This window comes from Equus przewalskii, chromosome 24 (genome assembly GCF_037783145.1).
Source record: "Equus przewalskii isolate Varuska chromosome 24, EquPr2, whole genome shotgun sequence".
In the NCBI taxonomy this organism is placed as follows: Eukaryota; Metazoa; Chordata; class Mammalia; order Perissodactyla; family Equidae; genus Equus; species Equus przewalskii.
The window spans coordinates 29,474,875-29,500,186 of NC_091854.1; the positions used below are offsets into that span (position 1 = coordinate 29,474,875).

Consider the following 25,312-nt stretch of genomic DNA (forward strand, 5'->3'; position numbering starts at 1 on the left):
TTTCCGGTAAAGTTGTATTACAGCTCTAAACACAGTCTAGGTTCAGATTTGCTTTGATTCATGATCGTAAAGTGAGCCATTATTGCTGAGTTAATTGAGAGTTTTACAAATTTTCCTAAGGGCCTTTCAGTTTCTTGATTTTCTTTTGAAATGGCTATGGTGTAAGCTTCCTTTTTTTCTTCCTCTTCAGTTATTAATAGTTTTATTTCTGCCAAATCCTCAATTGACAGTGACTTTGAGTGTGACCCAAAGAGCTTTACACCATCATTTTTGTTGACTTCATGGAATCCTGTATCCTTTCTGAGCCCGGCACTTTCATTTTCCAAGAAATGGGCTCTGCATCTGCACGGTACGCCCACTGTGAAGCAGTGGTTCACGGGGAAACTGACTGACCTGTGTTATGTCACGAATGGGGACAGATGGCGTGGATGCTGGTGTCAATTGGGGAAAAGCGATATTAGAAGGGGGATGAATGTTATAATACTTCCCTGTCATGTTGGTATTTACCTTTCTACAAAATCCAATAACCACAAAGATACTGATAAAGACGTTGGGAAAGAGAAACACCAGCACGTGTCAGTCTGATGCCAGCACCTAATCAGCACCCAATAAATGACAGCTATTGTCACTAGCAGCGGCGAAGAGTTTGCCTGGCAATCACAGCATGTAATACACTGTTTCAGGCTCCCCTCAACACCAGATGCACTTTGCACACGAGGGCAGGTGGAAGGTTAGAAGCCCCTCTGAGGTCAGCAGGAAGAATCGCATCACGAGAGCTCCATTTTAGAAGGAGGGTAGTGATCTTGTGACTTTGTGAACCTCAGCTGAAGTGATGATTAATAAACTAACATTACTTTTTAAAAATCACATCAGCTTTCCTTCAAAAAATTTTTAGGATAGGTTTGTAAGAAAAAGAGTGAAAGAAAAGTTATTACATATAAAATGTTGCTTTTTTCTTTTTCTCTACATCCTTGAATGTTACAATTTTACATAAACTAGTTGGCTTAAATTATATGAACTATATCTTATATATGTGTATGTCGTATATATGTGTTTACGTGTTATATGTTGCATATAAAAACCTATAAATAAAATATTTTGTGTATTTTTGGTATATTTGTGTTTTTGTCTATTTTAGAGTTTTTGGTAGTCTAATGAATGCCATAGCCTGCTCTAATAAATAATAATGCTGTGATGGGGGCTAACCTGAACATATACCTTTCGTATATGTTCCAAGGACTATGCTAGATGTTTCACATGCATGACCTCATTGAATCCTCACACTTAGGAAAAACATATTATTATTACTATTTTGAAGATGCTCCAATGGAGGCTTCAAGAAGCCCAGGCACTTCCCCAAGTGCTGCTTTGGCTTCTCACCTCCTGAGATGGTAGCATCAATTGACTTGCTGAGTGCCAGGAGGAGGAAAAGGGGCAAATCTCAGAGGAGGAGGCCTCGGTCTCATTCCCGAGGACCTGCTGTGAGCTGAGCACTGTCTTTGATGCTTTGCACTCAGTGCGCTGTTTAATTATCACCACAATCCTGTGCCCAGATAGGCGTTACCACATATTACAGATCAACAAACAGAGTCTGAAGGAAGATCGTCGTGTGCCCCCATTCTCACAGGAAGTAAGTGACAGAGTCAGGATTCGGTGTGGGTCCACTTAACCCCAAGCTCTTGCCATTATGCCCCCCAGGCCTCATCTCAACCCACAGTGGCACTGGGTGAGTGACACCTGCTACATGCTTTTCAGTGTGCAAGGCATTTGCCTTCAAACACGCGGAAGGCATGCTTAAGGACGTCAGTTATTACAGGATGGAGTTAAGGATACTGAATTTCTGGGAGGAAAAAAGATTAGAGTTATTTTCAGTCTTCCTCTTCATTTTATATATATATATTTATTTATATTTATATATTTTATATATATATATTTCACTTGCATACATTTCTTGCTTTTCAAATTCCGCTCAGTCCAGAAACATGGTCAGCCAACGGGGTTTATAGAGAATTTTCTTCAAATTGGGTCTTTGCTTACAGTTCCCAAACCATCATCCAAGATTAATGCCCTGCTTAACTTCCTGAAATGATCTGTTTGACTCAGAAAACAGGAAAATTAAACTTCGTTTTCATCATCAAACTCCCATCAAGCATATTCAACACAGGGACTATTGTGAACAATGGACACGAGGAAGGAGACAAAGTCATAAGGGAAATGTCTTCGGTATGAGGACTCACACGACCAAATCCTAGACAATTTCTCCATATAGACAGGATGGAGAGTTTTTTTGATCCAGCATCCGAACCCGAGCCTGCTAGAGCGCGGTACTACAAAGAATATGAATAATGACGTCAAGAGCTAATTTACGTAGAGCCCTTACACGTGATGGCGCCATGTGGAATACTTCATGTGCGTTACGTCTTCTCCTCTCGAAATCTCTCTCTGAGGTACATACCATTACTATGGGTATTTTACCACTGAGGAAATTGAAGCTTAGTGAAATTAAATAATTTGCTCAAGGTAACTTGCTCAGCAGTAAGTAGAGGCGCTGGGACTGAAAACCAGATCTAACATCAATTGTCTTCTTAAACCCTGGCCTGTATTATTAACGTTCACCCACTCATGTCAGGGAGCTTTGCTCCGAGATCCAGCTGGATGCACAGCCTGCATTCTTAATGGAGCAGTATCACCCCAAAGGGGCCGAAGCTTGGTTCTTGGGGGAAGGTGAAAGAAATCTTACTTTTTTCTGTGTAAAGCACACAGATGTACATACAGTACATAAGCAGATGTACGGTACCACCATGATATTAAAATTCTACTGGGGAGCAATTAAGGGAAAACAAAGTTCTAAAAAGTGTCCCTGGGTAAGGGAGGGGATATGACTAAAGAGTTTGAGAAGCACTGGTTTACAGTTTTAAAAGGGCCTTGGATGTGAATGTCCTTGGACACCTCATCAACTCTCTTGGAAAAAACTTTAAGGCACTGGTTTTGCTGAAGGATAATAGTTTCTTTCTTTCTTCAAATTTACACTCAGTGAATAATACGTGCAGCGCCCCCAGTAGGGGTGGTCTAATCAAGATATGTGGGAAAACATCCAGTAAGGGCCACGCAAAGCAAGAGAGGCAGGAAAGGGAGGCTCGAGGGCCTGGTCAGGGCAGGGGAGGTGTTCTCCCGTGAGCACGTGGGCAGTCCTTGAGCTGAATATAGTCAGGGGCTTCCACACATCGGAGAAGCTGGAGACACCCCGGGCCAGCCTTCAAACCACACAGGCTCACGGCCAATGGTAGGGGACAGTGACCGGGGTCTAAGAACACCAGGAGAAGGAGGAAGGAATCTGTCAAGGGATGGGGAGAATGAGAGGTCCCAAAGGACACCCAAGCACGTTGGCAGGTGGAGGATGTTTCTCCGTGGAAAGTCTGGGATGTGTATTCAGAGAAGTGGTGGCTACTTGAAGGACATTAGAGATATTCTCAGGTTCAAGTGGGAAACATCAAGACTTTTAGAAAAGAACAAACATTCGCTGAAGAACCATAAATGGCTAAAAAAGTACAAAAACAAATTCAGCCTCCCCAGTAATCCAAGAAATGCAACAGGAAGAAAGACAGAATTTTTTATCTTTTCAGATTAGAAAAGATCTCAAAACAGTCAATCCTTCATGTTTGTGAGAATATTATGAAATAGGTACTTTAATATAATGTTGGTAAAAGTAAAAATTGGAGGAACCTCTCTAGAAAACTTCTTGGCAATGTGTACCATGAACCTTTAGAAGTTTCATAATTTTAGCCCATAATTCCAATTTTAAGAATCCATTCTAAGAAAATATCTTAAGGCCAAAGAATTATGTGCAAAGATGTTCACTGCGTGTGGGAAAACTTGAAGCAATTTAAATGCTTAATAATTGAAGTGAAATAAATCATGATTCATGACAGAATGAAATGTCATGCAGATATTAAAAAGTTTTCAGTAATTAAAAATGGAGCTGAAAACAATCAGCTATTATTCATCTATTTTCTCTATTAGATCAGAAAGGGTAAAAGGTACTGACATAACTCAGTGTTGACAAGGGCATGGAAAAATTGTTAATCATAACGCTGGCATGAAATTTTGAAGGGACATTTGGTAATATGTAGTAATATTTAAAATATGCATGCTCCTTAACATAATGATTCCACTTTTAGCAATTTCTCTTTAGGACAAATTATGACAAGTACATGAGGATATAGGTTTAAGGCTGCTCATTGCACCATTATACATAATAGCAAAAAAAAAAAAGTGAAAAATCTAAATACCCACTAATAAAAGGTAGGTATATGCATATAATATAATCCTATGGAACCATGAGCATGGTTATACAGATGTACACGTGCACATGCACACACACACGCATACACATACACTGCGCATAGTAAATTTAAGGGGCTACCATTGACCGAAGGTTACCGAGCAGATTATATATTCTATTTGCATAAAATTGTACATAACGTGTTTCCTTGATTATGAGAAACAGACTTTTGAAAACATTCAAACATTTCTGAAGCTGAGATGTGTCTTGTAATCAATGTCAAAAGAAACCTGGCAGCTGCTAACACGTTCCCCTGTTGTCTTTGCATGACCTTGAGGGAACGTAACGGCGAGTAGACTAGACGTTGTTAGTTCATCTCAGGGTCTCCTCAGTTGAGCTCAGTTCCTTGAATTGATAGCCTCTCATGTGACTGAATTTTAACTTACGTTTGTACTTTTACTTCCCCTTCTACGCTCTTTTCTTTAAAGATTCCATCCGATGCAGTCATAAAGTAAACAGTTATTTGTACAGTGAATAGACTCTCACACACAAGGCCATGCAACTGCAGGCAGGAGAAACTGCCACGTCCTTTAAAGTCAAAGCCACAGAACTTTGAAAGACGGGACACGTAACGGCTGACTGAGTCATGTATCATGAAAGAATAGATAACTCAGGTGCTGAAACTAGATCTGTCAGAAACTTCTAGCTGACTTTCAGAAAAGTTGTTTACCTTTGGCAATTTATAAATAAACTTGGGGATACGAATGCAGCTAAAAGCCTGGAATTTTCGATGTGCCCCCCAATTAAACTGTCAACGTCAAAGAGAATAAAGAGGTCAAGATTACAAACCCGCCGTAGAAAAGCGTCAAGCCACTGGATAGCAAACACCACTGCTGATGCCAACAGTGATCCAGGCGTATCTAATTCTGAACAGGAAACAGGTTTAGACTCAATTTCTGATGCTTGTACTAAAGATAGTGGCTTGCATTTTATCTGTTATTGCTGGTTAGATAAAAATGCTTTTCTATATCTAACGAAGTTTATTTTGCACCCGAAAGGTTGTTATTAAACCAATGGAGCATATCCCAGTGGCTTCCTGGAATCAAGTAAATGAATGCAGCACTCACACGAGTAGGTGTGTATGTGTGTCTGTGTGCGTGTGTGTATAAATATATACAGAGAGAATTTTATTCAAGACGTTTCACCAAATGTTAAAAATGTTATCTCTACCAGTCCCTCAACAGCGTGATTTCAGGGTTGTATTCACTCATTTTATTTTATTGTTTTTCAGTTCCAGGATTTTTTTTTTCTTCAGCTTTACTGAGGTATAATTGAGAAATAAAATTGTTGGATATTTAAAGTGTACATCTTGCTGATTTGATATATATACATTGTGAAAGGATTCCTCCTGTCTAGTTAATTAACACATCCATCACCTCACGAAGTTTTCTTTTCTTTTCTTTTCTTTTTTGGTGAGAGCATTTAAGTTCTACTCTCATAGCAAATCTCCATTGTACAATACAGTGTCGTCAACCTTAGTCACCACGTTATACATTAGATCCTCAGACTTTCTCCATCTTAGAGTTGAAAGTTTGTGCCCTTTACCAACCTCTCTCTATTTTCTCCACCTCCCAGACCCTGGCAAACACTTTTATACTTTCTATTTCTAGGAGTTTGAGTTGTATTTGCTTTTTTTAAGATTCCACACATAAGTGGTACCACACAGTATTTAGCTTTCTCTATCTAGCTTATTTCACTTAGCATGATGCCCTCATGGCCCATCTATGTTGTTGCAAACGGCAGGATTTTCTTTTTTCTCTGTATTTACTCTTTCATCTATTCTTTACCAGGCTCTTTGAATTTTTAAAAGTAATGTGCTTATATCAATTTCATAATCATAATAAAGCAAACTATGAGCTATTTTCAAATATGCTTTAATGGCATGCAGGACATTATCATATGTTAAAATAAAAGGATGCATAATTATACACTGTATGAAAATATAAAGTACACACACACACACACACACATGCGGTCACATAAACATGAAAAATCTTAGAAATGAAATACACCAAAATGATAACAGTGGTCATCTGCAGTTATTACGTTATAGATTATCTCATTTTCTTTATACTTTTCTGTTTTCCTAAATTTTCTATAATAAGCATGCATTACTTTGATATTGTGGCAAAAATATTATAAATAGAAATTGGGAGTTATATTGGGATTTTAAATAACACTGAGTTTTATACATTTGTCTTTTATTTATTTCTTGAATATTCCTGTTCTTACCGTTAAAAAGGGTATGCTGGTGGTTTGAACACTACTGAAAGTTATTCCCCTACGGGGCTGATACTGAGGAGTGGAGAGGCATAAAGGAGGCTGTCTGTCGTAGTCGGACTCCCTGATAACCTGCTATTTGAGCAGCCAGTTTCATGGGGAATGGGCTGTGTGCAGAGTCCAAAAAAGGCAAAATCTAAGAAAAGGAGTAATCAACATTAAGTAACTCATTCTTCCTCTTCCTGGACTCATCCTTTACAGCGACAATTGCAACTCTTGAAAGTCACCAAAACATCCTTGAAAAATTGACATCACCCTTGCTCCTTCATGACACTTCTACAGAATAACCTTTTGTGTTTTCTCAGAGGCATATTTCAAGTCTCTAAGTCAGGTCTTAGGGGAAGCCATGCTGTAATTACCCTGAATACAAGACCAAGAGACACAGTTGTAAATAGCACACATGGTCTGCGTGAATGTGGGCCAGCAGGAAACGAAGTCCCAAGGCCATATTTACTCACGTCCTGGTGACTGAATCCAGCACAGCCAGCGGAAAAGGAACAAGTCCATGCAAATTTCTGTCCATGAAAGTTCATGCTCTAGCAGAAATTATTACCGCACGCATGTTGCAAAAACAATTGAAGACACAAAAGGGTTAAAAATCTTAAGGGCAATGACTTATCTTAATGCCTTAGCTTAAATGCCATATCTTGATGACCCCAAATCAATCTTTGATTCAATACATGAAGCAATGAATGTAAAATTCTTAGCACATGTTGAATATTCATTAATGTTAATTGTTGTATTAGGAAATGATTACATCTGTTTGGCAACTACTTTACCGTTTACAAAAGCCTTTCACAAGTAACTGACTAAAATCTGTTAGCAGTATATGTGGTGTTGATCAAATATACTCATTCCATGCACAGAAAAGGGCTTAGAAATGGAAAATTCTCCTGAGTCTTGACATTACCACTTTGGGTCATTTCTTCATTCATTGTGTCAGCTGTCCTTTCTGAAGGGGGCAGTCAGAGGTTCCCCTCTCTGTCTGCAACAGTCAGAGGCAAGAGTACAATAGGAAGGGCAGCCTCGATCTGCAACAGCCCTTCTCACAAGACATACAATGAAAGGCTGGTGCAGGACGAGGGCTCACAAACCACGCGAAAGTAAAGCAATTCCCTCTGGCGATTCTCTGCTTCTCCATCCTTTTCTCAGGAAGTTTGAAATTACTTGTCAAATCTGCTGAAATGCCATGATTTACAAATCCTTTACTAAAAGAGATGGTAACAGCTTTTCTTCCAACACCTCCCATCAGCATTAACACAGCACCCGAGGAGTGCATCACCAGGCAGATCATTAGTCCCAACAAGTCAGCTTTAATGATAGGCTCTGGTGGAGGCGGGGGGTGTGTAGCAAGGAGGAGGCATTGTACTTCCAAATCATTCTCCTGCTCCATAAGCAGTGGAGAAAAGACGGCTCATTGTCCATGCTGACAAGGAGGGCAACTCACATGCAACTCACAGCAGATCAAGTTGCCAGATGTTTTATGTGGAAGCAGATGAGAATGCTACCCCTCAACCTTCTCCAAAGGAGATAATAACTGGACAAAACACAGCCACATTACAAGCAAGGGATACGGGAAGCTGGACGACAGTGGGAAGAGCTAATCATTATGGAGCATTCGCATGCACCCGCCTCCCATGTGCTTGACCGTTCAATCCTGACTACGACCCTATGAAATAGGTGTCATTACTGTCCCAATTTCCAGAGGAGGAAACTAAGACTTAGAGAGGTTAAGGAACTTACCTAAAGTCCCACATCACGCTGGGGCTGCAATTCAGACCCAGAAGGATAATTACAGGGCCAATGCATAACACACACACACACACACAAACACACACCCACACATACTTCTTTTCCTTCTCTCTCTCTCTCTAGTTCATATATTTTCCTCTATTTATCTATAGTTATGTATGTACATATGTGTGTGTATGCATTTGCACATATGTGTACTGAGCATAAACTGATATAAACTAATTGGGGACTCTTTTTCTATTTCTAATAGCTAGACTAGTATCCAATATATCTTTAGGTTAACATTTACACATTACATAAGATTATATATTAGAACTCCAACTCAGCAACATTTTGTATTTCTTCAGTGCATACTCCAGACTTAAACGTCACTCCCATCGCTTCCCCGGGAAGCTCGCCCTAACTTCTAGGCCAGGTTAGGTCTCTCTGCTGGGTGCCTCCAGAGAACTCTACCTCCTGAATTGTAAAAAATCTCTACACATTATTGAAACTACTTGTTTAGTGTCTGGCTTCTATGCCCCGTGAAGGTAGAACCATGTCTTTCGTATCCACAGCTGTGACCCCAACACCTTCCATAGCACCGTGCATGGAGCAGGGACTCAGTAAATACTCACTGATTGAATGAATGCAGCCATAACAATATCTGTCCCTGTAGCAACATTACCAAGGCCTTATTCTACAAATTCGTTTATTGTTTTCCCTGTCAGATACCTACCTATTGCAGAATCAGTAACCCTGGAAAACCTTAGCCTTTTGCTATGCATCCATCATAATCACTTTTGTACACACACATTTAAACACATGAAGATAGTCCTGACTCCTCCTAAACAATATTAACTATGAGTATGTCCAGGCATGTACATACTGGAGCTACCATGATGACTATTTCAAATCAAACTCTACAATATCATAACGGACAACTAATTCCTTCTTTTGAACATGACTTATATGTCTATAAGTTTACTGCAGAGGTGGGTAAGGAACTTGACAATTTTTCCCAAGAGCTCATACTTCATACAAAAAGAAAAGTGAAGTGTGCTATAAAAAACCAAGTTTTTTGCTATTCATAAGCAAAGACATATAAAATTTATCAATTATTTTTGAGGCTTATACAAGTCATCACATTTTTACTTGATGTACACAATAAATATTAAAAATTCCTTCAGTCTCATATCGTGATCAGTTTTGTGTGTTCCTGTCAGTGTGTCAGGAGAAAGAAAAAGGAGAAAGAGAGAAAAGATCGTAAGACAGATGAGCATGACACACACCTAAGAGAGGACAAAAGGCGTTGACGGGCAGCAGTGAGGGAAAGAAGCAGTGCGCCACCTCTAAGTTAACGTGTATTTGCAATAATAGCCATCTAGAAGCTGGGATTTTTCTTCTAGGCTTGATGTCTGCAATTTTCCTATCTGGTACTTAGGTTAACAGTCATACTCAGAGTGCAACCGGGTCAGCCAGTTAGGCATTCCCTCAAGTATGAACGAGTGGGAGACAACAGACCAGCAAAAATCCAGGCACTTAATCTATTCCATGAAAGCATATCCATTGAATATCATGCATTCAAAACTAATCACCAATATTTGCATGGCGATTTAAAGAAAAGATACAATGGAGCAAGTTTCAAGTTACATTCCATTCTTTTTCCAATATGGCTCCTGAAAACAGGCATGCCCCAAGGTTAAACCCTCACCTCCATGGATTCAGCCCTTATCTCTAAGCAAATGACTCCCAAATTTCCAGTCTGTTTACTCCTAGACTCATGCAACACAGATGGTGTGCAGGACCTCAAAGGCGAGAGATCTCAAAAGCAACTCACCCTTCCTGACCAAATCTAGGACTCTCGGGGACTCCTTTCTCCTGGTTTACAACAGCACCCTTCTCCCTGTGTCTCAGGATGGAAGCCTCCACTCCTTTCCACATCCTATTAGATATCAAACGTTTCTACCTTGATGGTGTTTCTCAAATCTCCCGATGAAAATGGTAGTGTCAGTCCCTTCCCACTTCTCTCGGACTGCTTCGGTAAATCCCCAGATTTGTGCCTGCCAATAATCCTAAAACTCAAAGATGATCATACCACTTCCTTTCTCAAAAAATTCTCAAAATGCCACCTTGCGTAGGGATTGTGATTCAATTTCTTTTCTCAGTATTTAAAGCCTTTTAGAACATGATCTCTACTTACTTTTCAGGATCAATTCTTAAAACATTCCTCGCCTCTCCCGGTGTTTCCCAACCCTGAGTACAACCTGGATATCACTCACCTGAATGCCTCTGCTCAAGTCTTTTCTTCAAATTGGAACCCTCTTAGCTGTCTAAAGTCCTCCTTGTCCCTTAATGTCCCTGGGCCTCCAAGAAGCTATCCCAGATTCTTCCCAGTTAAAAATCTATCCAGTATTCACACACTTCAGCATGCTTTTACAATTCTGTTATGTCATTCACTATAGTCCGCCTCTTATAGGAAGTGCCCATCTCTTCTGTTTCCTGTGAATTCCTAGAAGGCAGAAGCCATATCGTTTATCTCCGTAATTCCTATGCAGGGGCTTAGAGCAAAGAGGAGCTCACAGGAAGCTTGTTAACCCTCGAATGGAGGAACACATGAGTGCGTCTTCTTTAACTTTCTAATCCATTCAGCGTTGACCCAACTTTCCTTTGGCTGCTGAAGGGAACTGTTTAACTTTTGCTTCAGGTTTTGGAATTGTCTGCACACAGCAAGTCTTCTTTTCGGGACTGAGAGCTTTGTGCCATTCTTGTCAGTTCTCCACGCAGTAACCCCAGTAGGATGAGAAACACTGTTACACAATCTACTTCTGCACCCAGGCAAGCATGACTCAAACTCGGGGTTCATCTCCTTTGCTGGGGAGTAAAAGTCTTCCATCTTGAGCAAAGCAAAGGCTGTCCAACATCTATATATTTTAAAGTTATTGAATTACGTTCATTTTCTTTTGAGTGAGGTACACATTCAGAAACAACAGAGTATTTTGGACTGTTCCGGCCATAAGAGGAAGAAAATACACCACCAGTGAGACTCGTAGAGATTCAAGAGGAAGTTCCCGGGCTTAATCACTACCAGAGACCCAAGAGGTCACTCTAGAGACCAGGAAAATTCCAGAAATAAGAAACAAATGCATCTTGGGTACAGAAACTTCTTGGCCCCTTCCCATAATTCTCCTCATTCAGTTTGAATGCAAACTCAAAGTACAAATAATAAAAACCTTTTGGGGGGGCCGGCCCCGTGGCTGAGTGGTTAAGTTCGCGTGCTCTGCTTCGGCTGCCCAGGGTTTCACCAGTTCGGATCCTGGGTGCAGACATTGCACCGCTCATCAACCCATGCTGAGGCAGCATCCCACATGCCACAATTAGAAGGACTCACAACTAAAAATACACAACTATGTACCAGGGGGCTTTGGGGAGAAAAAGCAGGAAAAAAAGATTGGCAACAGTTGTTAGCTCAGGTGCCAAACTTAAAAAAAAAACAAAACAACCTTTCAGAGCTATTAAGCAATAAAAAGACACAAAGGAAGCTTAAATGCATATTGCTAAGTGAAAGGAGCCAATCTGAAAACGCTACATACTGTATGATTCCAACTATATGACATTCTGTAAAAGGAAAAACTATGGAACAAGTAAAAAGACCAGTGGTTGACAGGGGTTGTGGGCCAGGGAAGGTGAACAGGTGCAGCATAGAGGATTTTGGGGGCACTGAAAATACTCTGTATGGTACTATAATGATGGATACATGCCAGTGTACATTTGTCCAAACCCGTAGAACATAAACACCGAGAGTGACCCTGAATGTCCACTATGGACTTCAGGTGATGATGATGTGTCCGCATAGGCTCATCAATTCTACCAATGCCCCACCCTGGGGGGAGGTGTTGATAACAGGAGAGGCTGTGCATGCGTGGGGCAGGGGATGCACGGCAAATCTCTGTGCCTTCCTCTCCGTTTTACTATGAACCTAAAACGGCTCTAAAAACATTAAGTCACTAAAAACAAAACAAAACTGAAAAACCTTTTATATTGTATAATACATTAATAAACCAAAAAATCTACCTTATTTGATTTTCCTAATTCTCCTGCCAGGTGGGTATTATACCTTCCAGTCTAAAGATTATAAAACAGAGGCTGGCCCGGTGGCCGAGTTCGCGCGCTCTGCTTCAGTGGCCCAGGGTTCAGATCCTGGGCGCGAACATGACACTGCTCATTAGGCCACGTTGAGGTGGCGTCCCACTTGCCACAACTAGAAGGACTCACAACTAAAATATACAACTATGTGTTGAGGGGATTTGGGGAGAAAAAAGCAGTAAAAAAAAAAAGAAGATTGGCAACAGTTGTTAGCTCAGGTGCCAATCTTTAACAAAAAAAAAGATTATATAACAGAGACTCAGAGACATTACATTCTCAAGATCATTTGGTTACTGAGTGGCATGGCCAAGACTGAATATTATAGTGGTTAGGAACATTGGTTTTATAACTCGACACTAACTCCCCCTGAGCTGATTTACCCACTGACCGGCTGTGTTATTTTGGGAAAGTTACCTAAATTCTCAGAGCCTCTGTCTATTTATGTGTAAAATGTGAGTGATCATGGTGCCCACTTCATACAGCTGCTGTGTGATTCCTCCAGCTTACAAATACGGACTAATCAGCATGAGACTGGCCCATGGGAAGGGCTCATCAGTGCCGCTGCATCAGCAGGGCGGGTCTCAGTGGCACCGGATATGCTGACTCCAAAGAAAGTGATCTTTTCACAAACCAGGGACCCTTTGCTTGGTGACTCAGGATAGAAGCTACCACCTACTCTTAAGCTTTCCTACAGCATTTAATTGGATAGAATTCTGATATGAATTCCGTACATTCACGTCCTCCTTGGCAGCCCATACACATAACTGGCCTAGACACCAGGGTAAAAACAGGGAGCACTTTGCTGACTGTGCTATTAAGAGCTATATATTAGTCTTTGACCCAGTTCCTGGCAGAAAACTCCTAAAATTCTTGTAATTTCCTGAGTGGTAAGAGTGAGAGGGGAATCTTTCATTATTCATAGTAAGCCTCTTTCAACCAGGCCTGAGTTTATGCTAATGAGATGACTCTTGGAGGATGTGGGCTGGTTGCCAGAGGCACCAACCATGAGATTCGAGGTTTGGAGTTTTCTGTCCCATCTCTGACCTCTGGGGAGAGGAGAAAGCCTGGAGATAGACTTAATCACCAGTGGTCAGTGATTAAATCAATCATGCCTATGTAATGAGCTTTCATAAAACCCCTGGGTTTTATGAAATCAGAAGTACAGGTGACAACCTGGGACTTGGGATTGGCATCTGAAGTGGAGGGGGGCAGTCCCGTGGGACTGAGCCCTCAACCTGTGGAGTCTGGATTAACTCTAGGTAGTTAGTGTCAGAATTTTTCAGTGTGAGGAAAAAACTCACATATTTGGCGTCAGAAGATTTGTGAGTAGTACAGAGAAAGAGGTTTCTCTTTTACTGACTTTCTAGTCTGTCTCCGGCATGACAGTCGTAGGCTAGACACGAATGAGAAACCAAGGAAAGATCAGCGTGGAGGCCAACCTCGGAGATTTTCAGAACCAGGCCACTAATTTCTTACGAAGGGGCAATGCGAATTCTGAAACCCTCAGCAGATCCGACCAATAGAATATTTGCAGGTTCAGCTCCACTGGAATCTTCTGAACAGGTTTAGGCTACTTAAAAAAACTCTCTGTGACCTTAATTATTAACAGAAAGGATTTTACATTTTATATTTACAATATACAGTCACGTGCAGCATAACAAAGTTTCGGTCGACGACGGACAGCACGTATGGCGGTGGTCCCATCAGATTAGTACATATAGCGTAGGTGCATAGTAGGCTGGACCGTCTAGGTTTGTGTACACACACTCTGTGATGTTCACACAATGATGAAGCCGCCCCACGACGCATTTCTTAGAACTATCCCAGTCGTTGGGCAATGCGTGACTGTAGTTTACATACAAAGATGCTGAATAAAAATCCAGGAGTGTGATTTTACTATTTTTAATGAAGGTGGTCTTGTATCTTCATTATGTTTTTAATGAAGATACACAGTCTTTTTATATTTTTTTCCCAGCCTGGTTGTACTTCACACTGTGGTGTGCAGACTTGGGTACTTGATAATTTCAGTTTTCCTGATTGAAAAGGGCCTACACTGGGGTAGGGATGATAGTGGACACTTCCCATTTAAAGAATATTGTGAATTTGGCAAACCAGTTGCTTCCCAAAAAATTAGTCACACCCTCCAATTTTCCTTTTGCTAGTGACTCTCAGATGAATGAATTAATATCCTCCTGGCCACGTGAAAATTTTGGCTGGTTTGCTTCTTACCAGATGTTATTACCATGGGAGGGTAAGGAAAGTTGGGTAGTCCATGACTATGATTGTGTCTTACCAATTACTAAACACGGATATTTAATCACCTGCTGAAGGAGTTCAGAAGCTTAAAGTGCCGAAGAGTTATTTTTTTTCACACAGACAACATAATTCCAAAGAGGAAAATGTAGCTCTCATTGTATAGATGATTAGAGTCCTTATAGAAACAGACTTCTCCTCCACGGGGTCTAATCTGGCTAGAAAAAAGAACTTGAATGTGGGCCTGAGTTAGTGGACTGAGCAAGAATGGGATGGATGTGAAACCCAGAGGTCTCGGCAAGGTCAAAGATAAGGTATAGTCAGGAGCGTTAGGAAAGCGGGAGGGTTAGAAGATTAGGGAAAACCCACCAGAACCACCTACTTCAGAAGAACGAGATGACGTCTGTAGAGCAGAGCATCGTCCCAGGTCTCCAGCTGGGAGGCCTGGTTTGAATCCCTACTCTGCCTCTCCCTGGCTGGGCGATCCTGCAAAAGTTACTCACATCATCTGAATCTGAAGTTCTTCCTCAGTGAGTTGTGCAGAAGAAATGAGATCACAGATGGGACGGACTTTGCACGCAGTGAACACTCAGATGTTACCTATTATTATCCATCACTTTCATTGCCTCAGGGCCCCTACCTAAAATTGCAACCCACGATATGCTCTATTCTCCTTCTCTATTTATTTATCTTCTTATTTTTGACTCTTCACATTAGAATGGAAGCTCCGTGGTGACAGAGAGTGTTTCCTATTTTGTCCACTACTGGGGAGAGTCAAGGACTGTGCCGGTACACAGGACTGTTCAATAAATATTGTTGAACGAAGGAATCATTGCCTAATGTAGTCCTTGGTGCACAGGAAGGGTGACAAATTGTTAGTTGTGAAACAACTAAAATGACCCTTGCCAGCGGGACCATTTCTGAGATGTGGCCCCAGGTGTGAGTTACTGATTACAGTGAAGGGAAAGCTTGTTGGAGCTGAAGAAGTCAGAGGCCCTGGGGCCAGGTGTTGGATGGGTCATCCACATGGAATCCATGTCACAGGAAGAAGCTAGGAAGTGTGATGGAGAAGAGGATGAAGAGGAGCTGCCAGCATCTCTAAACCTATAGATGAATGCAGAGGAACGCTCTGCAGCTCAGCAGTGGACAGCAATACGGAGCAGTAGAAGGTGGAATTATCAGATGGCCGCTTTCCACAGTGGGGAGTGGTTGGGGAGTGGCAATATGGGGTTGGGAGAATTCAAACACTGCCTCCTACTCCCATGACATATGGCCCACAGAAGATTGAAGAACTTTCTGTGGAGAGAGCTACAGGAGAAGTACGGGTCCCTGGAGAGAGCTGGGATTCAGTTAAGGAAACAGGTGGGCGAGTTCAGCAAAGAGCCTGCGAATGAAGGGAAGGGTGTTGCTAAGGACGTGACATTCCGAGGCACGACGGGAGCAAGAGCAGTAAACAGCAGCAACGAGTGCGCAAGAAGCTGGATGCACAGAGGCTAGAGACAGTATTCAGAAACAAGGACACTCAAGAAGGCATGGTTGCAGGATTTTCTTTTTCCATTAGCAGATACAAGATGATTTTGCAGTTAAATAAGCTAATCAAGGAGAGGGCCAGCACATTTCTGGAAACATCTTGATGTTAAAATGCTCTGGGAAATTGTCCAAACATCTAACAGTCACATCTTTTCCTAGTCACGGAAATAGCTTTCCACTCCTTCCATCTCAGAATAATACTTGGTAGCTTCAACCGGATATACTCTTGGATGAATGTATTACCTTTTGTAACCTTTACTTTTTTTTTTTAGCCCAACTTAAATAGGTTCTATTTTCAGTGAAATTGTTTATAAAAGTAAAACATTAAGAAAAGCTTTGGAACCCTTGTGAGTTAGAACCATTGTCTGACACTTTTCTACCCCTCTTGGAAGCGTGAAGCACCTCACGTTATCCCCAAATAAATTCCTAGGCCAGTGCTCATTAGTTGGTTGGTTGCTCAGTGACTCAAACACTTCCTGAGTAGCTGCTATGCCCAAACACTGTACGGACAAAGCAACGAATAAGACAGGCTAACGTTTTGAACACTATAAAAACATTATTTAGATGCCAATAAATAATAATTTAGAAACTATTTAGAACAGGTGAATATTTTTACCTGGCATTCTTCCTTCCTCTCATGCATTCCCTGAATGAAGAATTGTAGATAATAATAATTAATATTAATAATAACAAATGTGGGTAAAATCTGAGTACCCTAGAGGAATGTGCTAGAAGTGTTATTCAATAAAACTGTCATGTTGAATGACAGTCTTCTGGACTATAAAAATTTAGATAGGCGCACTATTCTCAAGGTAACTTACTATGACACCATTTCTATGTTGCTTTATCATCACAGCAGAAAATAAAAAAATCCTTCCAGGTTGCACTAGCTAAAAATACCTGAGACTAATGTACATAAAGATGAAAACAAACCTTCTCCATTCCTAAAAAATAGCCATTCTTGCTCAGGTGCAATGTGTCATTTTAGTTTCTCCAGTGTCTTCCCTTGAAGCTTATTTTAATGTACTTCTATCTGTTTATACTTCCCAGACTTGAGCAAAATTCAAGATGAAGATAACACCGTACCAGAGATTCCAATTAATTTCTATTAAAACTCTTTCTTGCATGACTTCTCATGACCCGAATTGAGATGCTTAAGGACTTTGGATCTTACTAATTAGAATGGCAATATTAGCAACTTCAGGTACCCAGAAATCTACTAACAAATATTATATTTTCCTAAAATAAAAATGTGATTCATATTATGATATTCCACACATTTGTTAATACTTATACTTGATTGATAATTTCCTTTTTAAAAACAAACCAACGACGAAAAATTATCCTTAGATTGGTATCTTCAAAAAAAAAGTCTTTCTCTCTCTATTTAACGAAACCCAAACTAAAACACAAGTAAACAAGCCAATAGATACTCTGAAGCCAAAACAAAGTACAACAACAGAAAAGCTGCCCGAGTTGTTCTTTTGTGGAGCCCCAGACAATTCCTGGAGGGTTGCCTGTAGCGTGTTGCTTAATTTCCTGGTTAAAACTGAGCAAACTGCAGCCTTCGTTGTGGCCCCGCCAAAGCAGAGAAAGGGCCTTCATGTCTGATGTCCTTGCTGTCCTGCAGGATTACCAACCTACTCAAGGCAGCTTCCCTTTTGAGATGTGCTGATCAGTACAAAGATACCTGTGCACTTTTTAATTCCATCTGATTCAAAGAGAAAGTTTAGAAGGTCATAAGTTTGTGGACTTTGCACCTTGGTTATTACAAAACTAATGACCTGAGGCAATGACAACTTCTGACACAAGTGGAAAATACGCCTCCTCCCCTGAAGACTGCCTCTTCTGCCCTCTCCCCACGCCAGGACAAGACATCAGATATTTGGAAAGTCTTAAGTCAGATCATATTTTCTGCTGCTATCCAAGCCACTCCAAGCTAAGGACCTCCGTCCCTAGGACCATCTTGAAAGGAAAATTCACTGTGGAGAGGAAAAAGCCACACCACACAAACTACGTACAAATCTGTATCATTCTGATTTTTCAAGTTGTGTTAAAATAGACGCCCAAGTTACGAAAGTTCTTTTTGTTGTCATGAAACACAAAGACAAGTTCAATATTTAGGTTCCATTCTAGAGTAGAATATTTTTTTGTCAACTTTTGACCCCAATATTTAGGTTCCATTCTAGAGTAGAATATTTTTTTGTCAACTTTTGACCCCAGGATAAATTTAGCTATTTAAAATTGTAGGAACTAGGGCCTTAAGTGGTAAAAATTTATGTATAAGATGGCCCATTAATTAAGTTAAATTATTTAATTTTAAATTAAATTATTTAATTTAAACTTACCATGAGTTTAAATGGGCCATTTTGTCAAATGCCTGTCCTGCGAAAATGATTTAGAATTTAAATATAAAACAGAAGAATGCTAATCAGTAATGCAGAATATGACAAATTATCCAACACTGAGGTTAGGTATCTGACATTCTATTTATGTATGTTTTCCTTAATCTGCTAAAATGGCAGGTCCGGCGATAGTTGTCCATTTTATTACAGTCATTGCAGTTGCAATTTCAGGAGATGTAAATAGAACTTACTAAAATAGTCCTTTCTTTCTTTTCCTCATTTTTCTGACCTCCCATGAAGCATTCCTTGTCATAAGAGTATGTACGCATATTTACATTTTACAATAGTAGATGCTGTAATGGTAATTATCCAAAACAAAGTTAAATGCCAATTCCAACCAAAAATGACCTTATATTAGTTGCATTGCATTTGCAAGAGTTAGCAAAGAGCCCTGGTTGACAGAGTTAAGTTCCTTGGCCAAAAAAGTTTGTTTTTTTCACTTTAACACAGTTAATGAAGTAACCAATATTAACTGCAAATTAGCTTTAATTTTTTTAATATGAAAAATTGAAGATCCCATACCAACCAAATTCAGGTACTATTTTCTTTAGTATTGAGGATTTTCTAAGTAGCCATAGCATTTTCATATGGAAAGTGAGACCAGGTCTTCTGAAGAGAGCTGGGATTTCGAATGCAGATGAGAAAGGATGAGGAAGTATAAATCAGAGTCTGGTATGCTATGTCCTACTTACCTTCAAAAGTCAAATAAAACTTTCCTCTGTCAAACCAAACGAGGGAAGGCTGCTCATTCTCTGTATGGCCAGGAGTTGAAGCGGGACGGGGAAGGTTAGGGAGAGGGAGAGAGAAGGACACAGTGTGAGTCACAGAGCAGGTCATAATCTCACTACAGTGGGGCAGAGGCACTGCATGCTACTAGCGTGCAGGGAAAAGGGAAGGCTGGCAGTCTAGGCGTTTTTTTTAGTTCGGGAAACAAAGCAAAAGCAAAGCTATGGAGGCCTAAAAAGATGGGCATGTGTTGTTGGGTGCTTGACACTTGGTGCCTGTGCGCACAGAGCAGGTCTTCCTGGCCACGCAGGGGCGCCAGCATATTTTAACTGCACTGCTTTGGGCAAACTGTCATTCAGCAATTGCTGTATCCATTTCATCTTCAATGTGATCCCCTTCTATGTTTTCAAAAAGATAAACTCAGAGTTATGGGTTATAGAAAACTTAGCTTAGGTTTTAAATGACAACAGCATTGCACATCAATTTAAAGTTCGCGGAAGATGTCCTATATCTTCCGTCCCCTCCCCGGAATCACCTTAGGCATCCAGACACAAAGACCCTTTACCTAAGCACCAAAGAGAAAACAAGGTTACTGACGTGCTCTATTACTTTTTAAATTAGAAAGCAGTCACTGGACATGTAATTCTGAGCAGTTAAATTATTCCTTCCTTTGTAAATTCACAAAGCAATAGCAGCTCACCTTTTTCGAAACTTTTCACTGAGAAACTGTCATGCAACCTGCTGCTTTAAATATGTTCACTTAAAAAAAAATTCAGTGGCATGAGTTCCACGATGAACAGTAAACAGGGCGCATCTGAGAAGGACTGGACGCTCATGAGGGGAGTAGCATGTCCATGAACTTTACAGCATTCAGATGACATAATGGCTTGGATTTTAAAGTCTAGCATCTGGAGATCACTCGTCTCGCACCATACCTGCAGGCGTTTCACAGCGCCTTTCAAACGAGGGCAGTTTGTCATAAAAAACATCATCTTCTGACACTACGAGCCAAAGAAATATAAAGGCGTGGAAAACAAAAACACAAATACAAATCCCAGATGAAATCAAGCAGCACACTTCACTGATCGAAACACGGGAATGATTTTAATGGAAAAAGGAAAGAAAATCCAAGACACTGGGGATTATGACTAGGATATAAAAAAGTGATGTGCTTATTTCACGATGATTCTGTGAGAAGAAATGAAAATTTTAAAAATGCCAGGTTTTAGCATCTGTGAATTTGGCTGAAGTCAGCTCCATGGAAGAAATCATGCCTCCACCTTTTCATGCCGTTGTTAAAGGCACTATCATTAATAATTGACTCGAGGAAATGGATTTCACTCAGACACGATCCTCAAGTGACCAGACATATGTCCATCAACCGAACCTCCTGACAGAGCACTGACAGCTGAACAGGATCACTCAGCATGCACCTTCCCCCCTGGGAAAAGAGGAAGCTTTTAATGGGGCCGTGAGAAAGCAACAGTATAAGTTTGAGGTCCCTGAATGAAGTATCCCATTTCAACTTCATCAATATCCAAATTCAATTTGCCTTGCACCTGTCTTTGGTGGTTATGGACTGTTAATTTCAAAGAGCATTATGGCAATTCCATCTTTGGGTATGGTATCCAGCTATGGCCAAATGCCTTTATAAATTGGTCACCACAGTTGCCCTGGACCCCAACTGTTCCAGATCCTTGCAGGTGCTCTCCTTTCTCACCAACTAACAAATGCAGGTGATTGGAGTTTTACTCTATCTATGTGATTAAAAAAATGTTCAATGCCATAGGGCCTGAGGTTATTATTGCAACTTTAGTGGAAAATTGAATAAAATCTGTACAAAGACCAGTAAGGGAGAATCCTCCCTACAATGTACGAAAGATAAGGAAAGGGGTGAGTGTAGTAAAATCATTCTGTAAACAGTATTTCGTGGAAAATATTTTACTAGCTTGCCTCCTAGATGTAGAGAATAAGACAGGGAAACTATTTCTTTGTCAATTTTTAGGGCTCTACAATAGCACCTGTCAATCGGTTTTTTTACACATGTGGCTTCCTTACTGGCTAGAACAGTTAATGCAACTCCTATAATCCCTTTAGGAGAGGAACAGGACGAATGGAACTGGCCCTCAGTAACCTCTCCAGAAAATAGGCAGCAAAACAGTTACACAGGCAGTAATTGATGTAACAGTGCCTTTCCATACCTACTAGTGGGAAATGATGGAGGAGATCCTTTCTGTAAAGAAGTGACTTCCTATTTACAGCCTCGTTAACACGAGGAGCCTCAAACGCTGCCATTTGTTCTTTGAACTGAAGTTATACAACAATAGCTCATAAGAGTTGAATAGCATGCTTATGATTTATTTTTTTTTCTGGTGGTTATGGACATTAAGGACTCAGAAGAAAACATCCTAAATAAATCAGAGAACTTAAAAAGTGAGTCATTGGAAAGCTCTGTGTTTGGTTTAAATAAGGGCAACACTCAAACTAAGTACAGAAGAAAAAAATTTCCTTAAGACCTAACCATGGAAACTCCCTCAAATTGATCTGGGATGGGGAAGCCAGTACTGGAGACAGCCTTTTCCAAAAAAAAAGCAGAAGAAAAACAAAAGACTAAAATTAAACGTGGGAATTTTTAATTGGGATCAGGAATATTCACCTCCAAAGGACTTCCTTTGTGCGCAGGCTAATTGGCGTTAATACAGGTATTTTTAAAAGAAAGCTTATCCAGTTCAGAACTGCCACCCGACTTGGAGAGACAGAGGTTTGGAGGCAGTGTTTTAAGTTTTAGATGCTATGGTGAATATTCCAGTACTGAATAAATCACTTTTGCTCAATGTTCTAGACCACAGGCAGCATCAAAGTCCATCCGAGGTTTCCTTCGGTGCCCATAAATGATTGCTTTTCATTCCTTACAGATTCCTGGGATGTTAAGATGCAATTGAAAATGCATAATTAACAGTGAAGGAATTGTAATTAATAGTGAATTTAACAATGAAAAAAACTGTCTCCATGGTAGTCTTTTTGCATTGGGGTTCCAAAGGAAGATTTTGCAGTCCTGTGAGCTTTTTCTAGCAGAAAAGGAGCTTATTTTATTTCATGGATTCTAATATGTGCACTTTTTCACATTTTAACCTCTATGAAATTGGTATGGGTCTTAACATGAATGTGATAAGAAAACATTGTGTCTGAGCTCAATTGGCAGCATTCCCCCTGGGTCTCAGTCGTGTCTGAATAACAGTTCGTCTTCCAATTGAAGGAATCTCAAATTCAGTGCAGTACAGCTGCATAGGAGCTCTTCACTATCTGAGTGTGGCAATGCACAGAAAGTTTCATTTTTGGGTGTGGCATTAGACTTACAACTTTATAATCAAAGCTGTCAAGAAAGATTTTATGCCCTAAGTCTTTCAGAGGCATATTCTTATACGAATTGTTGTGTAGGAAGATTAGACTTAGTCTTAAAAATTTAGTCCTTGAATTATGTTAAACTTTACAATAAGCAAGTACAAATAAATAAATGCAGTTTCTGCTACACTTGCCCCAATTTTGGCTCAAGTGTCACAGGAATTGTCAAAAAAGTACTGTGGTGGTGGGAGGGAAATGTCGAAGCCATCAACTTCAGGAATTTGCCCCTGAAATCCTCTAATTCCTCAAGCCATTTGACTACCTTAAGCTGACATTCCAAGTCAGTCATGAATAGTCAGCCCCTTGGTGCTGAACAGTCAAAGCACATCCTCTCCAAAAGGAGGTAGACAGCAATACGCAAGAAGCTGCTGGGTAGTCAGTCATTTGACAATGCATTTACTTCAGAGAGAAGTGACTGTCAGGTGAGCCGCAGCAGCAGGAAATAAAGAACAGGAGAGCAAGGAAGATGAAAACCAAATAAAAATAACAGAGCCAAACAGAGTAAATGAGAATGCTCCCCAGCAATGCAGCCATGTGATTACCCTCTCAGGTGGGTTTTTTTTTAACCCCTCTGTGGTTCATCTTGAAAGAATGCATACTAGCTATGTTAATAATCAAAGTCACTGGCCAGAATTTGAGGTTTCTGCAGCACGGAGTATAAACACACATTGCACCAAATATGGACACAGTTCGAATTCTCTGTATGTGCAATTTCCTCTGTGAATTTCAACGAGTTGGAAGAATCCATTAGAGAGTCATCCAAGGTCACTTGAGGTCTGCTTCCTCTGAGTGACAGTTTATTCTTTTCACTTTCCTCTCTGACCAACTAGGAAAATCACATGGAATTGGTGGAACAAATGATCTTGAGTAATAAAAACAAGAACAACAGAGCAGAAGTGGGGGAAATGGCTGGAGCAATCAAGAGCATTACAGAGAGTTCAAAAATAAAGTTGGATGTTACAGAAAAAACAAAAGAAAAACTCAGAGAGAAATGAGCTAATAGACATCTAAAAACAGGAAGCCCCAAATTGCCCCAATTGGTGATGCAGATAAAATATAGGCTTGGCTATATAAATAATGTTAAATACCTGTCTGTTAATGAATCACGCTGAATTAGATAGCTGCCTATATTTTCACCAAATTTGAAGGATTCTTTCGGGCTGGTCTGATTAAAAATATATAGCATGTGATATAGTTGCAATACTCTTTGGGGGCCCTCAGAGGCACACCTTAACTTATTTCCCAGGAAAATAGAAAGTTCTTCTCCAGAAGAGCTTCAGACTTTGCTCAAACTACTTCTCACATGGGCAACTCTATAGCGAGCCCTTCTTGGGTAAGTAGCAGCAGGAATTTATTGAGCTTGGGTTAATGATTCTCCCAGCAATGCAGGATGGGTCCGCTGGTTTATAATATGGGTGACTTGTAGGGGAGGTCAGGCAATAAAGGAGGACAATGGGAAAACACGGAATGGGAAAGCCCCAGTCAGAGACACCATGCAAACGGGAGAAGGCAGCAGGAGCTCAGGAAGATGGGCAAAGAGGTGTAGAGAGAGACCAGCCTGGGAAGAGGGAATATGCTCCAGGCAAAATGAGGCATTTAACCCTGGGGAAACCATCCAGCTGAGCAGCCATGCTCAACTCTTCACTCTCAGCACACCATAAGGAAAGAGGCACAGAGGCATTTACTGGAAATGCCAGCAATGACTTATATCTTGGGGAAAATTGACTACACATCACTGAAAAGCACTAGAAAAAATGTCAAAAAGTTTGTTCCAGTTCCACAATGCCACTGTTTATACCATCTGTCAACATAAGGACAACCAAAAAGTGACGAAGAAATGAAAACTTCGAGAAAATAAAAGTTCTAAATTTTGTGATTTCTGATGTGGTACCTGGTTGGAATTTAAATAAACATACCTCCTCAAAGGAGACCATTTTGATTATAAGAAATAATATCTAAATTACAAGACCTTATTTGACGATTTCTTCTTTACTTTTATGAATAGTTCTGTATGGCACAGCATAAGAGAATTCCTGCAAAACACAGGGGTTCATGTTCTTTTATTTGTTTATTTGTTTAGTTAAAGCCCTTTGCCTCCTTTGCTGAGAAGGTGCTTTTAAAAGAAGAGTCAGATGATAGCGAAAGACACAGCAAAACAATTTCGACCAGAAACCCAGGGCCTGGGGTTTCAGAACATTAAAAAATAGCCAGTCAAAACCACAAAGAGAGTAGAATAGAGGAGATAATTTTTACCAACTGTGGGAGTGGTGGCTGCGCTCAAGGAATTGGTGGATGATATTGAAGACGTGCTTTCGGCCCGGGCTAGGGGTGCTATCGGAGGAGGGCTGGAAGAATGTCTGGGAGGGCTGAACGGTCTGGGCTGCAGGTGGAAGAAAGAGAAGAAAAATTAGATACACAGGTCATAGTACTTTTGTTCCATATTTTGAATGTCTTCCAGCCCCAGGCATGGCAACAAGGTTCTTAAAAGGGTACAAGTGAC

General features: G+C 40.5%; 1 protein-coding gene across 29 annotated transcripts in view; it reads right to left on the bottom strand.

Moving 5' to 3' along the window:
- The window catches only part of SGIP1 (SH3GL interacting endocytic adaptor 1), a 198,500-nt gene that overhangs the window by 28,127 nt on the left and 145,061 nt on the right, over positions 1 to 25,312 (bottom strand). For 18 of the 29 annotated variants that reach the window (XM_070592718.1, XM_070592721.1, XM_070592720.1 and 15 more), the window contains 2 exons: positions 25,066 to 25,192; positions 19,377 to 19,436 (listed from right to left, as the gene is read on the bottom strand). In XM_070592718.1, the coding sequence (XP_070448819.1) occupies positions 19,377 to 19,436; positions 25,066 to 25,192 (187 nt within the window). The remainder of the gene's footprint in view (positions 1 to 19,376; positions 19,437 to 25,065; positions 25,193 to 25,312) is intronic. The other 11 variants (XM_070592725.1, XM_070592710.1, XM_070592727.1 and 8 more) reach the window with 1 other exon arrangement.